The sequence below is a fragment of the Octopus sinensis genome, linkage group LG29, assembly GCF_006345805.1.
Source record: "Octopus sinensis linkage group LG29, ASM634580v1, whole genome shotgun sequence".
Lineage (NCBI taxonomy): Eukaryota > Metazoa > Mollusca > Cephalopoda > Octopoda > Octopodidae > Octopus > Octopus sinensis.
This window is the reverse complement of record NC_043025.1, coordinates 1,703,780-1,719,569: the sequence shown is the minus strand read 5'-3', so window position 1 is coordinate 1,719,569 and position 15,790 is coordinate 1,703,780. Positions and strand designations below refer to the sequence as shown.

General features: G+C 38.0%; 1 protein-coding gene across 1 annotated transcript in view; it reads left to right on the top strand.

Moving 5' to 3' along the window:
- LOC115226190 (serine/threonine-protein phosphatase 6 regulatory ankyrin repeat subunit B-like) overlaps positions 1-15,790 on the top strand; it is a 47,595-nt gene that overhangs the window by 27,070 nt on the left and 4,735 nt on the right. Inside the window, exons 11-14 of the mRNA XM_036514945.1 lie at positions 5,387-5,596; positions 7,660-7,871; positions 8,711-8,850; positions 10,358-10,426. Of these exons, the coding sequence (XP_036370838.1) occupies positions 5,387-5,596; positions 7,660-7,871; positions 8,711-8,850; positions 10,358-10,426 (631 nt within the window). The remainder of the gene's footprint in view (positions 1-5,386; positions 5,597-7,659; positions 7,872-8,710; positions 8,851-10,357; positions 10,427-15,790) is intronic.

The following is a 15,790-nucleotide window of genomic DNA, read 5'->3' as shown; positions in this document are numbered from 1 at the left end:
CACACACGACAGAATATAAGTGCCTTGAGAGAAATGCCACGCCCAAACAGTTGAAGGAATCTGGGGTAGAGGTAGACCCAGGAAGACATAGGATGAGGTGGTCAAGCATGACCTTCGTACGTTGGGCCTCACAGAGGCTATAACGAAAGACCGGGACCTCTGGAGATATCCTATGACTGTGAATACCCAGCAAATAAAATGAATTCATGGCTGTATCCTACACCAGTTTCGTGTAACCAGCCGCAGCCCATTTAGAAGTACCTTGGATCGTAGGGTGACTTGCTGTGTTGAGGAGACCTGTTGAGTCAAGTACATCAACATCAAAGTGAAAATCAAATGGAAATTGTAGTTGCGATACCCGTGCCGGTGGCATGCAAAAAGCACTCTCTGAACATGGCCGATGCCAGTGCCACCTTGACTGGCTCCGTGCCGGTCAAGGTGGAAATCACCATTCGATCATGACCGTTGCTAGCCTACATGCGTAGGACCCACTACACTCACGGAATGGTTGGCATTAGGAAGGGTATTAGTTGTAGAAACACTGCCAGACCAGAATGGAGCCTGGTGCAGTCTCCTGGCTTCCCAGACCCCAGTCGAAATGTCCAAACCATGCTAGCAGCATAGAAAACGGATGTTAAACAATGATGATATGAGGATGATAATGATGATATATATATGTATATATATCACACACACACACATAAATACACAAACCCTCACATGAATATATTTCTCCTCAAATCCATTAAATACACCAGCATAGGTAAATATATTACAATTGTCAACCTGTATGTTAAAACCATCTCATTATAGCTGAGATGGAATGCCATCTGGTACCAAACCCAGTTGAAGAACAGGAACCAAACAAGCAATTGTTCTTCTCCATCAATGAAAAATATAATAAAATGAAGAATTGTTGAGATTTGATGAGTGATGAATATATTAATGTCAGAAACTAATTTGAAGAATTGTTTGCATATTTAAAACGAATTAATTTGTTCTCTTGTAATTAAAACTTCTCTCGCTGTTTTCAACTGGCTACGATACCTTAAGAGATATCATTTGTATGTGTGTTTGTGTATATAAATGTGTATACATGTATGCATGTATGTATGTATGTATGTATGTATGTATGTATTCATGTAAGTATGTATGTATGTATGTATGCATGCATGTATGTATGTATGTGTGTATGTATGTATGTATGTGTGTATGTATGTGCATGTATACTACAAACTGTAAAAGACTTAAGAGAAAACTTGGGTATAAGACGTCTCAGACGTTGTGTGCAAGAGAGAAGACTGCGTTTGCACGGCCATGTGATGTGTATGAATGAGGACGGTTGCATAAAAATCGCTGATCTCTTATTGTGGAACGAAACTGTGGGCGAGATTGATCCAGGAAGATGTGGAACAAAGTTATGAGAAATTATCTTACATACAATCTCCAAACACCTTCACGACCCATCCTCCCAACAACTTCCCATCCCACCACCCGTGATCATCACCTGCTGCAGGCCCCTCCACTCTACCTCACATGCCTATCTGCACTCAATACTCCCACATTATCTACCAATACCCCCACCTCCCCAGCCACTCCAGTTTCTCCCTCCATCATTTGCTACAGTCCCCTCCTCCCCATCTCTAATCATCTTCCCTCACACTCTTATGCTACATCAACCTCTATCTCATTTGTAATACTTATACTCCACTTTCCCACCATTCACCTAGTGTAGGCCGCAATGCATCTGCACCACCATCTATTTCTCTTCCTCTTTCATTCTGTCTCTCTATTTTCTCCATAACTCCCATCTTCCCTTTTCCTTCCTTGTCCTACTGGGGCAGCCAAGTATTTCCTCTATAATAAGAGAACTATCTCTACTCCCACCTATCATGGTCAAACCTCCTGCCTGGTACACAGCCACTTCCCTCAATTTCATTCTTTCCCTCAGCTGAGAAGTCTTTGTCTTACAAGTTATTTGGTCACCCTGCTGGTGCTGGTGCCAAGAAAAAGCACTCGTGCTGGGGCACCCAGTCCACTCTTTTCCTTTTGTAGTTTACTTTGTACCTTCTCACATTATTCCACCATGGCATAACAAATCTCTTTAAAGCTATACCACAGATACATACGTACATATGGTGTGAGTTGCCTTGATTGCTTATGACTTACGTTCAGGTGTTTCAAACGCGAGACGCATTGAGAATATATTCTCTTACACCTAAAAATGCAACCAGCCCATGAACTAACAAGACACACACACCATGTGTATATCTGTGCGATTTTCTTGACATATATGTATATATATATATATAACTATATCAACAATCAAGGAACGGCCATAATAGGCCATTCACCCACTAGAAATAACAGCCAAAGCTTCAACCGCAAATAAATGTCAATTCCGTAAACAGGAGAAAATTTAAAAAACATTTACCCTGTAATTTCTTATACGGTGCACCGTTTCGTCTGCTGTTTAATGGTAAACTAACCTGATTAAATTAAATCAAGCCAATCTTCCATAGGCCCTCAGATTCTTCAGTAAGAAATAGCCACAAGTCGGAACAGATATTTACACGAGGCATTTCCGACCCTGCCAAGTTAATATCTGACCTAAAATTTTCAAATCATCGCACTCGCGCCAATTTATCGGCAGCAAATAAATATAAGCCGTCGATTCCATTACGGAATTAACCAGAAAATTCATAATTAATCAATATAGGGTGCCAAAAAAAATTTTGTAGAATTTTTTTGCCACCAGCGGCCTAGTGGGAAAAAATTAAATAGTCATAGACCATTTTTAAGTTCAACATCAACAATCAAGGAACGGCCATAATAGGCCATTCACCCACTAGAAATAACAGCCAAAGCTTCAACCGCAAATAAAAGTCAATTCCGTAAACAGGAGAAAATTTAAAAAACATTTACCCTGTAATTTCTTATACGGTGCACCGTTTCGTCTGCTGTTTAATGGTAAACTAACCTGATTAAATTAAATCAAGCCAATCTTCCATAGGCTCTCAGATTCTTCAGTAAGAAATAGCCACAAGTCGGAACAGATATTTACACGAGCATTTCCGACCCTGCCAAGTTAATATCTGACCTAAAATTTTCAAATCATCGCACTCGCGCCAAATTTATCGGCAGCAAATAAATATAAGCCGTCGATTCCATTACGGAATTAACCAGAAAATTCATAATTAATCAATATAGGGTGCCAAAAAAAATTTTGTAGAATTTTTTTGCCACCAGCGGCCTAGTGGGAAAAAATTAAATAGTCATAGACCATTTTTAAGTTCAACATCAACAATCAAGGAACGGCCATAATAGGCCATTCACCCACTAGAAATAACAGCCAAAGCTTCAACCGCAAATAAAAGTCAATTCCGTAAACAGGAGAAAATTTAAAAAACATTTACCCTGTAATTTCTTATACGGTGCACCGTTTCGTCTGCTGTTTAATGGTAAACTAACCTGATTAAATTAAATCAAGCCAATCTTCCATAGGCCCTCAGATTCTTCAGTAAGAAATAGCCACAAGTCGGAACAGATATTTACACGAGGCATTTCCGACCCTGCCAAGTTAATATCTGACCTAAAATTTTCAAATCATCGCACTCGCGCCAAATTTATCGGCAGCAAATAAATATAAGCCGTCGATTCCATTACGGAATTAACCAGAAAATTCATAATTAATCAATATAGGGTGCCAAAAAAAATTTTGTAGAATTTTTTTGCCACCAGCGGCCTAGTGGGAAAAAATTAAATAGTCATAGACCATTTTTAAGTTCAACATCAACAATCAAGGAACGGCCATAATAGGCCATTCACCACTAGAAATAACAGCCAAAGCTTCAACCGCAAATAAAAGTCAATTCCGTAAACAGGAGAAAATTTAAAAAACATTTACCCTGTAATTTCTTATACGGTGCACCGTTTCGTCTGCTGTTTAATGGTAAACTAACCTGATTAAATTAAATCAAGCCAATCTTCCATAGGCTCTCAGATTCTTCAGTAAGAAATAGCCACAAGTCGGAACAGATATTTACACGAGGCATTTCCGACCCTGCCAAGTTAATATCTGACCTAAAATTTTCAAATCATCGCACTCGCGCCAAATTTATCGGCAGCAAATAAATATAAGCCGTCGATTCCATTACGGAATTAACCAGAAAATTCATAATTAATCAATATAGGGTGCCAAAAAAAATTTTGTAGAATTTTTTTGCCACCAGCGGCCTAGTGGGAAAAAATTAAATAGTCATAGACCATTTTTAAGTTCAACATCAACAATCAAGGAACGGCCATAATAGGCCATTCACCCACTAGAAATAACAGCCAAAGCTTCAACCGCAAATAAAAGTCAATTCCGTAAACAGGAGAAAATTTAAAAAACATTTACCCTGTAATTTCTTATACGGTGCACCGTTTCGTCTGCTGTTTAATGGTAAACTAACCTGATTAAATTAAATCAAGCCAATCTTCCATAGGCCCTCAGATTCTTCAGTAAGAAATAGCCACAAGTCGGAACAGATATTTACACGAGGCATTTCCGACCCTGCCAAGTTAATATCTGACCTAAAATTTTCAAATCATCGCACTCGCGCCAAATTTATCGGCAGCAAATAAATATAAGCCGTCGATTCCATTACGGAATTAACCAGAAAATTCATAATTAATCAATATAGGGTGACTATGGAAGATTGGCTTGATTTAATTTAATCAGGTTAGTTTACCATTAAACAGCAGACGAAACGGTGCACCGTATAAGAAATTACAGGGTAAATGTTTTTTAAATTTTCTCCTGTTTACGGAATTGACTTTTATTTGCGGTTGAAGCTTTGGCTGTTATTTCTAGTGGGTGAATGGCCTATTATGGCCGTTCCTTGATTGTTGATTTTGAACTTAAAAATGGTCTATGACTATTTAATTTTTTCCCACTAGGCCGCTGGTGGCAAAAAAATTCTACAAAATTTTTTTTGGCACCCTATATTGATTAATTATGAATATATATAACTATATATATACATATAACTATTCTGAGCCCCTTATTAATATATTAACATCAAATGTATAGAAAAAGTCGTATAGTTCTTTTTTCCCAAGCTTAATCCATTAATCTTGTGCTCAGTGCAGTTTAACTCCCTTAAAACTTACTATAGCGAGGGACAAACATAGATTAGGCTGAACCAATCTGTTTATGACATCTAAATAGATTTATCATGTCTCTTAAACACAGCCATAAGTTATAGAGGGACCTTATGCAAGGCTAACTTTACTGACAAACATGAAATGTACGTGATCGGTTTGATCAAGTACCCAGTAGAAGGCAGTAATGACACCCTGGTTTTCATGTAAATTTTCATTCTCTATTTTTACTTCGACAAAGGATTCAGTGAAATTGAACATAACAAACTGTGATAATATGACACCATTTCTTCAAGCTGTCTCTTGCGGCAACTTCAGAATAATGCAGGAATTCATTTCTAAAGGAGCAGACGTAAATGTGGTCGATGGTAACGGAAACAATTGTCTTCACCTTGCGGTGAGGAAAGAGGAGTTCCATTCTGAGGATGAATCCTTAACCGTCTTCGATAAGGTAAGTTTTAGAATTATTTGTAAATATATATACGTGTGGATTTATTTATGAGAGATAGAAAGAGAAACAGAGAGAAATGATGACAACCTTTATAATGCAAGTGCCATGATAAATACATTCATTCCATTCTATGAGGGATTCTGAAAAAACAGCTCCCTGTCTTACTTCTTGTACACAACATTTATCCTCTGGCTTCTTGTGGACATGTCATAACAATATTGAATGTTAGAACACTAGAGATTGGATACAATAAAGCAGGGTCCTTTGCGTGTGCTCCGGTACTTAAGTTTGGTATGTACTGCCATACATACACACACATATATATTCATATGTATGTAAGTATGTATGCATGTATGTATGTATATATATCACTTGATCACTTTGACCGACCAGTCCGTCAGGCGTCCATTTGACACCGCTGGTCACAGCTCGCTGTCCACTCCTCTCTGTATCGCGCCTTTCTCATCCACGTGATTCCAATCGTCCTCATGAAATCGTCACTCCACCGTTGTGGAGGTCTTTCGGGTGGTCTTTTCCGCTCACGCATATATATATATATATACGTATATATATATATATATATATAATATATATATATATATATATATATATATATATATATATATATATATTGTATAGAGGGCATTATTACACATAAATGCCTCACACTAGGAGGGACAAAGTCATTACTACCAAAATTATACTAATCAAACCCAAATGCAGTTTTTCAAAGCAAGACATTTAAAAAAATGAATTTAGTTCAGAACTAAATTCATTTTTTTAAATGTCTTGCTTTGAAAAACTGCATTTGGGTTTGATTAGTATAATTTTGGTAGTAATGACTTTGTCCCTCCTAGTGTGAGGCATTTATGTGTAATAATGCCCTCTATACAATATAGATATAATTAATTTGTTCAAAAGAAAAAAATTATTTTCGAATTCTTTTCTTTTATGAGGTTTTCACGCTAGCTACCCGATAATTTCTTGTTAAGATCCCTTATTAAGAGATTATCCTTAATTGTTAAACTATATATATGTATATATATATATATATATATATATATATATATATATATATATGCATATATATATATTATGATTCGGTAGGCCACACTGATGAGGCTCAGGGTTTAAATACTCAAAAGCCCAAACCTGGTTTGTGGATATCCCTAATTGCATAATATCTTTATTTGTGCTGTTAAATGTTTTAATCCTTTCTGTTTTCCTTGCATACTCTTTTCCTCTGTTATCTTGTTGCGGTACGGTGTATAAATTGAAAACTATAGCTCTTATTTCTAGCAGGTGGATGCTTCTTAAGCATCCAAACGCTTCGTGCAAATTATTAATTCATAGCTATTTAATACTATTGCGTCTGCGATCCACCTATGTCACTGGTGGTGATATTATCAATTTTAAAATTTATCCACAGATGATATGAACTGTTGTGACATCTGATTTCAAATCTCAGTGTTTGAATGCTTTGCGTACATGTTTGTGTGTGTGTGTGTGTGTGTGTGTGTGTGTGTGTGTGTGTGTGTGTGTGTGTGTGTGAAAATACAAATACCTCAACATCTAACCATCAGCAGATTTAACAGTATTTACTGTCAAATTTTACGCACTTGGAGCAACTCACTGATTCCCACATGAGTAACGGTCTCTACAGATTTGTGACTGTATTTCAGACATTTGATGGTCATCTTTGTGTTGTGGTAATGTCCACTTTGATACAAAGAAGCTATTCTGGCAGTCAAATGCCCTTCTCTCTCCATTACTGGAATTTTCTGTCAGACTAAAAGTTTCAACAGTTTATCAACTAGAATATGTTGGTGTGTTTCCTCAACCGTGACACCAATTCTTACTTTTTTACTTCACCTTCATCATCCAAAGATGTTTCTTTATTAATTATGGAAACATTGTTGATATATTTGGATAAGTCTGTGTGTTCTCTGTTATTTTTAACATTCATAGTTTCCATTATATTTCTTGTATTTGACTTGATGTTATGATTTTGTTTATATTTGTGTAATAATGCACTTGTCCTTCATATATTTCACCATTTGTAGTACTACAAGAAGCTCCAGCTTAGCAAAGGAGGCAAGCCTTCAGGTCTAGCAGTGGCTTGTTATCTGGCCGACAATGGAGCCAACTTTTACCACAGAAACGAACGGAATGTGATGCCGCTGGATCTTATCAAGGATACAAATTTAAAGGAAAAAATTAAAACACTTTTCCCACTTCCGGTGACAGTATTTACTGAAAATGTCGCGATTGACCAGTGAGTTTTCTATTCTGTACATAATGATGTTCATATATTTTGCTTGGTTTTAATTTTCCCAAAACGGTATTCTGTGTTTTGACCAAAGACCACACAACAATTGCAAGAAGGTCAGGAAATAGAAAATACAATCAAAGAACTCTATTTTGATTACATTCACATGATTGATTGTTTGTGTTGATTGCTATACCACACTCTGCAATTTCTCTTTAAGTGTTAAAACCCGAGTAAGATGTTTCTTAGCTTAGTAAATAAGCACTTCCCCCGTGCAAATAGATTCAACAAAATATTCGTCACACTCTGCCTCATTAGAAGCTAGACAGTATGCACATGCCTCAGTAAAAGGTTAATCTAACTAATTTTGGTTTTGATCCAATCTAATGAAGCAGAGAACATGTTTTTGGAGGAACACATTTGATGTGGACAAGTTGTAGAGAAAATGTTTATAAATCAATGATTTCTTGAGATGCACCAAAAACATTATTACATCATGCATGGCAGATAACATGGCCTTCTCTATAAACCTGGATTCAGTTTTAACTAGGGGCGGGTTTGGATGCAGGGTATTTGTGCAATTTTGTAAAGATTTTTTGTTTTTATATATGTTACGTCAGATATCCGCAATTTTTGTAACGTATCAGTTCGAAGACATGTATTTATCAATATGTGTTTACATGCATGTGTGTTTGTGTAAGTGGAATGCATATGTAATTCCTTCAAGAAGGACTTGTGACGTACTCTAGTACCTCATTATGTTCTATACTCTAAACATGCTCACAATGTAATACGTGTTTTAAGCGAATGTTATTGATGAGATGTGTTCGCATTTTATTCCACAGATGTCATTTTTGCAAAGGTGATAAAGACACAGAGAGAGTTCACCCTTGTGGACATGTTGTAATATGTAATGATTGCTGTCGCAAAAGTCCATCTAAACAGTGTCCCCAGTGTCAAGTTACGATTAACGAAAGTGGATTCGGTAAGAATACTCTTTGGTGATTTGTGTTTGCCTCATTGATTTCATGATATGGAATAAATTACTCCATGATGTGTAGATCCAGGTTTATCATTATCTGGCAGACTTACAAGAAAAGATGTTCTAGTCATCTTTCTCTGTGAAACTTTGTCTTTATGCAAGTAGAAGACTTGTTACATTTCAAGAGGATGCAGTTTGCAACATCAGACTAATGAATGATAAAGTAAGATAAATGGTGACTAATTGAAATATCAGTATGTCTCCTAGGTTCTATCAGTAGACACATTCAGTCAGTTAAGAGTGTTTAGAGGTGATTGATGATTTATTAGTATCATGGGACGCTGATGATTAAAGACAATGGTACAAGAACATCAGTGTTATCTTTTGTAAAGTAGGAGATTCACTGACAAAATCTCAACTGAGAGTTTAAGGACCAACATTAGAGAGTCTGACTGTTTGATTTTCGTGGCTGTGAATGTTGGTAATCGATGAAATATGATATGAATAATCATATATTTTGTTGTCCTCCAGAAATTCTTCATGATTCATCATCTTATGAAGATCTCAATTAGACACAGTAGTCTGAGATTTGATGTGAGGATGTCTCAGACAGGAATGCATATTGTAGTGGTAAACAACAAAATTAAAATATTAAATTTTGTGTCCTCAAATTCGTTAACTAGGTTCACACCCCATTAAAGCTCACCCCATGAATAATGGGGCCATCAAAGGCAAGAGAAGCTTTGATGTATAGTTGAGTTTTGATAGAGATATCCTACATTCTTCAGAATCAGTTCTTTCATACCATTTCAGATATTTTCACTGCAATAATGTATGTATAAACAGTTATATGTAATTCATGAGGCTTTGTGAAAGTGTACAATGTTTTAAAATACCTCTTACCACTTGTCTGTTCAGGCTGCATAGAGCTAATCATTGCTCACCTGAAGAAAAGCTAGTTCATGGCATTCTGGTAAGCTGTGAAGTGGACAAATGAAATTAAAGATTACCAGCAGCAACCTTTAGCAAACGGAACAAGTGTATTCTATTTCTACTTAAAGTAGAGTGCCATGTGTTTGTGGCTAGATCTTAGCTGACCAACGTGTTCGATACTGGAATTAAGCAGATGCGAGGAATGTTGGTAAGTGAAGTCTAGGGATGAGAGCACAATGTCATTTGATGGATATGACAAAAGGAAAAGCCTAAAGTAAGAGAAAAACGGTTTGATTTAGTGATAATTAAATGAGATGATTACGGAAGTGTTAGATTATGCAAGATGCTTTAATAGAGACAGGAGACTTAGGAAGATTAATCTATTTGGTTATGAACATAAACATTGAGATATATTACATGGTACCACATAAGAAAATATAAAAATGGTGACCAAAACTATAGTGGTCAGCAGTTGATCATTGATGATAGAAATGTCTCACAATAATAAAATATAGAGTATCAATAAAGATAAAGAAAGTATACTATAAAAGGCAAAATTTGGAAATATTTCTTTCAGAGGCTTCAGAATTTATGGAGAAGGCCCCGAAGGTATCACGTAGTTCACAGATTTTATCACAGCAAGTCAGTAAGTAACAGTACCTAATTGATTTCTGTAAATCTTACCTTTACATGAGTATTTTTATTTGTCAGATTGATTGAGGGCAGGTTTCATTCCTAATTTTCCTTGGAAAGATTAGCTCTAAAGTAATTCGGTTGAAGCATAGAATTTACTGAAATTTCCTAAAATAACCACTGAGGTTTAACATTGTTGGTAATATGGATGAATTGGAAGATACAATAGATCTGATATTGTCTGTTGGAACACAGAAGTAAAATACGTTATTGTTTAGGGGCAAACAAGTGATTTAATGAAAATATTTTCATTTGTTTTACACTTTTTCTAAATTTACTGATACGTTATTGTTTAACCAGATGCTTCTTTTAATCTGGCAGACTTACGATGAAGCAACCCGAATGTGACCAACCTGTCATTTTGTCATTGATAGAAATCCGTCATTACATCCACAAAACATTGTCTTTATCCAAGTAGAAGGTGCTGGTTTGCTGCTGAGACACCCAGTGTATCTCTCACTCTCTCTCTCTCTCTCTATTTGTCTATCTATCTATCTATCTACCTCTCTCTATGATTGATTCTGGCTACAAAATACATTACAATAGATATCAGCCTCATTATTTATTATCTGCTTTCCATGCCCAGCCCTATATTGTATGAAACATCATGGTCTAAATCAGCTGTTATTCAATTTCTGCCCACCCTAACACTAACCAGTCCATAAAGGGTCCAGGGCACACTTTATTGTGGCACAAACTCTGGAAAGATTGTCCTGTTCTCAACAATATTAAACGTTCCTCTCTAAATTATGGTGTCTCCTCTCATTCACCACCTGATATGTACTGGGGACATTTGATCATAGCACTAGAACCACTCAGGTTTGTTTTCAGGAGGTGACATATTTTGAACGGAAGAAGTGATGACAGAAGGACAGCCACGATGCAGGGACTGAAAGTTACAAGGAAACAAGGATAACAAAAAGGATAAGAATGAAAGGTGGCAGATGACAACAGTAAATGATACAGGCTGAGCCACGTGGAATTATGAGCCAATTAGAGGCGGTTAATGATTTATTAACAACTTGGAAAGCTGATAATTAAAAACAATGGAACTTAGTAGAACATCAGTTTTGGCTTTGGTAAAGTACGAGATTCAATGACAAAACTTCAACAGAGTCTGATTGTTAAATCAGTTGTTTTGTGTGGCAGTGAAAGTTGGTAGAATGTGACATAAATAATTACAACATATTTTTACAAAATTATCCTCCAGAATTTCTTCATAATTTATCATCTTATGAAAATATCAATCAGTTATAGTAGTCTGTTGTTTGATATATCATCTCTTGTTAGGGTGTATACCCAGATTATCTCAGGGTAGAATATATTATCATCATTATCATCATCACTTAACTGCTGTTGTCCGTGCTGGCATGGGTTGGCTGGTTTGATTGGGCTGGCATGCAGACTGCACCAGACTCCAGTTTCATTTGGCATGGTTTTCTACAGTTGCATGCCCTTCCAAATGCCAACCACTCCAACAGTGTAACGTGTGCTTTTACGTGTCACCAGCACGGGTGCCAGTTGCATGACACTGGGGTGCATTTACGTACCATGGCATGGGTGCCAATTTGACTGACAGTGGTATCTGCCACGACTGCAATTTTGCTTGGCTTGATGGGTCTTCTCAAGCATAACATAATGCCAGAGGTTTTATTCATTGCCTCTGAAAAGTCCAACACTCGAACTCAGCCACTTTGCCACTGTGAGCTCCAGTGCTTGAAAAGACCTCAGCCACTTTGCCTCTGTGAGCCCAAATACTCGAAAGGAGCTCAGCCACTGTGCCTCCGTGAGGCCCAACACTTTGAGGCTCAAAGTTCAAAAATCATGCTTCACCACTTTGTCCTATGTCTCCACAGTTCTCTCCACAGTTAGAGATGGGCATTCTTTACACAGCTGTCCTCGTCCATATGTATGACATGACCATACTAGCACAGTCGTCTCTCCTCCACACCACATCTGATTCCTCTTATGACTAACTTTTCTCTCAAGATGTTTACACTCTGTCTTGTATGCACACTGACATTGCACATCCAGTGAAGCATACTGGCTTCCTTTCTCTCAAGCATATGCATGTCCCCGGCTGTCACAGACCATATTTCACTGCCATGCAGCATGGCTGTTCATACACAGGCATTAAATAATCTGCCTTTCACTCTGAGAGAGAAGCCCTTTATTTCCAGCAGGGGTAAGAGCTCTCTGAACTTTGCCCAGCCTAATCTTATTCTCACAGCTACACTCATTTAGCATCCACCTCCACTACTAACTTGGTTGTCTAGATAATGGAAGCTATCTACAACCTCTAGCTTGTTCCCCTAGCAGTTGATGGAGTCAATATTCTGTGCATTTTCAGTGTTTATTGTACCTGTGCACCTTCTTTTAATCTACCTTCCTCTGATGTTGCTGCACTTTCTATGTGTTCAAAGCTTACCCTGGGTTCATCTTATGAGGTTTCTACCTGCACCTTTTCTACAGATTGAATAGGGCCATCTACTTGAAGGGATTTGTGATTTTTCTGCTCTCCTACTTACTATGACGTTGGTTGTTTTCTAGCTTAACTCTAAGGTCCTTTGATTCTATACCAGGAACTTCTCTAATTCAGGTAGTGATTCATCTTTAAGAGCAAGGTCTTCATCATAGAGAAGCTCCCAGAGGCAGCCTGTCTTGAATTCCTCTGTTATTGCCTGGGGACTATGATGAACAAGAGGGGGCTAAGTACTGATCTTTGGTTAACCCCTACCTGTGCCCTCAATTCTTCACTGTACCCGTTGTCCACCCTCATCTTACTGGTAGTATCCGTGTACAAGGTGTGTGCGGCTCTCACCAACCACTCATCTATCTCTTGTTTCCTTGTTGACCACTAGATGAGGAATCAAGGGACGGTGTCGATGGCTTTCTTAAAATCAACAAAACCCAAGCACAGAGGTTTATCTTTGGCTAAATATTTCTCCTGCAGTTGTCTTACCAGAAATATAGCATCAGTGGCGCTTCTCCATGGCACAAAGCCAAACTGCATCTTATCTAGACTAACTTTCTTCCTAATTAGTTGGGCTATGACTCTCTCTGTAACTTTCAACCCCTTATCCAACAATGTGATACCCTTGTGGTTATTTCTACCTAAAACCTCACCTTTACCTTTGTAGCAGTTGACTATGGTGTTGCTACACCAGTCATTGGGTATGATTCCTTCATGAACCATTTGTATTACAATACAAGAGACTACGCTATAACCCACACTGTCAGATGTTTTAAGCATCTCAGCAACGATACCTGGTGGGGGAGCAGCTTTCCCTGTCTTCATAACTTTAGTTGCTTTATCTACCAGTGTACTGTTGATTTGGGATTGATGGTCCCTCAACTGAGTCAATATTTGACAGACTCTCCTCCTTCCATTCATTCTCCACGTTCAGCAGTCCTTCATAATGGCATCTCCAAGCCGCTTTCTTTGCAGACTTGGACACATCACGAACAAGAAATGGAAGAAATGGCTAGCTTCACCACAAGAAAATCAAAAAAAGCAGCAAAGTGTAATAGTGAAGCAAAGAACAATAGAAGTTTCAGTCAGGGTCTTCAAAGGCAACACACATAGATATAAACTCCTCTGGGAAGGTAACAGTGATGGAATAGGGGTTGTGGGCATACCTCCTGTAGAGAAATGGGTAGATAAGTTCATAGAGGCAGTCAGGGTGTGCGAAAGAGTACTTAAGCTCAGGCTAGTCTTTCAGAATGGGATAGCTACAATTATCTCTGCCTAGGCCCCACAAGCAGTCCTACCAAATGAATAGAAGGATCACATTTATGATATTCTTCTGTAGACTACCTCAAAGACGAGTGACATTGATCTCATCTTCGTGGCTGAGGATTTCAATTGGCATGTGGATAGCAATCTGGTATCTTCCATAGTGTTCACGGGGGCCATGGAATTGGTTCCCGAAACAAAGAGGGAACAAGGCTACTGGAGTTCTGTGATGCAAATAACCTTTTGATCTGGAACACCAACTTCGGGAAGCCAGCCAGCTAACGGATAATTTATCAATCAGATGACTCTCTATATACCCGAATCCTAGCTTCACCGTTTGGCTATCTGATACAGTTCTCTGCTGCCCCACACTTCCTGGCCTTTGAAGCCTGTTTCTTTGCTCTAACGGCCATGTTTACAGTATTGCTCCACCACCACGTTACCCTAAGTCTGGATGGCACTTTGCATCAGCCACAGATTTGGTCTGTTGCACTCAGCAAGCTGTCAGGCAGGAATTCCCGTTTGCTCTTAAATACAATGACTCTCCCAGGTGAAGAATGCACTCCCCCCGGCCCAGCATAGACTAGTCATTAGCGCATTTTAGATTGGATGCCAAGAAGCAGTCCAATCTGGAAAAGAAGGATTTGGAAGCTTAACGACCCTTCATATGGTCAGAGATTTAGGAACATCCTATTTGAGAAATTTGATGAGAAGGTGAAGTTACAAACTTGTGACACAGAGGGCAACCGGGAATTCCTGCGAGACAGCTTGCTGAGCGCAACAGACCAAATCTGTGGCTGATGCAAAGTGCCATCCAGACTTAGGGTAACGTGGTGGTGGAGCAATACTGTAAACATGGCCGTTAGAGCAAAGAAACAGGCTTCAAAGGCCAGGAAGTGTGGGGCAGCAGAGAACTGTATCAGATAGCCAAACGGTGAAGCTAGGATTCAGGTATATAGAGCCAAGGGAGATGCAGAAAAGAAGAAGTTTGCCAATGTTCAGCATCATAAGGATCAAAGAACTAAAGAGTTTTGGATTGCAAAACAGTGTGTGAAAGAAAATTGTGATGTCTTAGGAGAGAAATGTGTCTGCATTTAATGAGTCTGCAAAGAAAGAGGCTTGGAGATGCCATTATGAAATACTGCTGAATGTGGAGAATGAATGGTGAGGAGGAGAGTCTGCCAAATGTTGACCCATTTGAGGGAGCACCTATCCAAATTGACAGTACCCTGGTAAATATTTGTTATAATTCTCATGTGTTTCTATCATTCTTTGCTCCACTATTGCCCTTTGATGCTATTTTGATTGTCTTGTGGTGAAGCTAACCATCTATAATTAATTTCTTTCTCTAATAACTTAAAAATCATATCCTTTTAAATACTTGACAATAATTCTCATGTACAGTTCTATATTTGAGAGATGAGGAATTATATACATTATTTACATCTTCTTTGTTGTTAACACAACGTTTCGGCTGATATACCCTCCAGCCTTCATCAGGTGTCTTAGGAAAATTTCAAACCCTAGGTTCTCATTCCTAAAGTATTTTTCGATGTTACTATTATTATCATCATCATCATC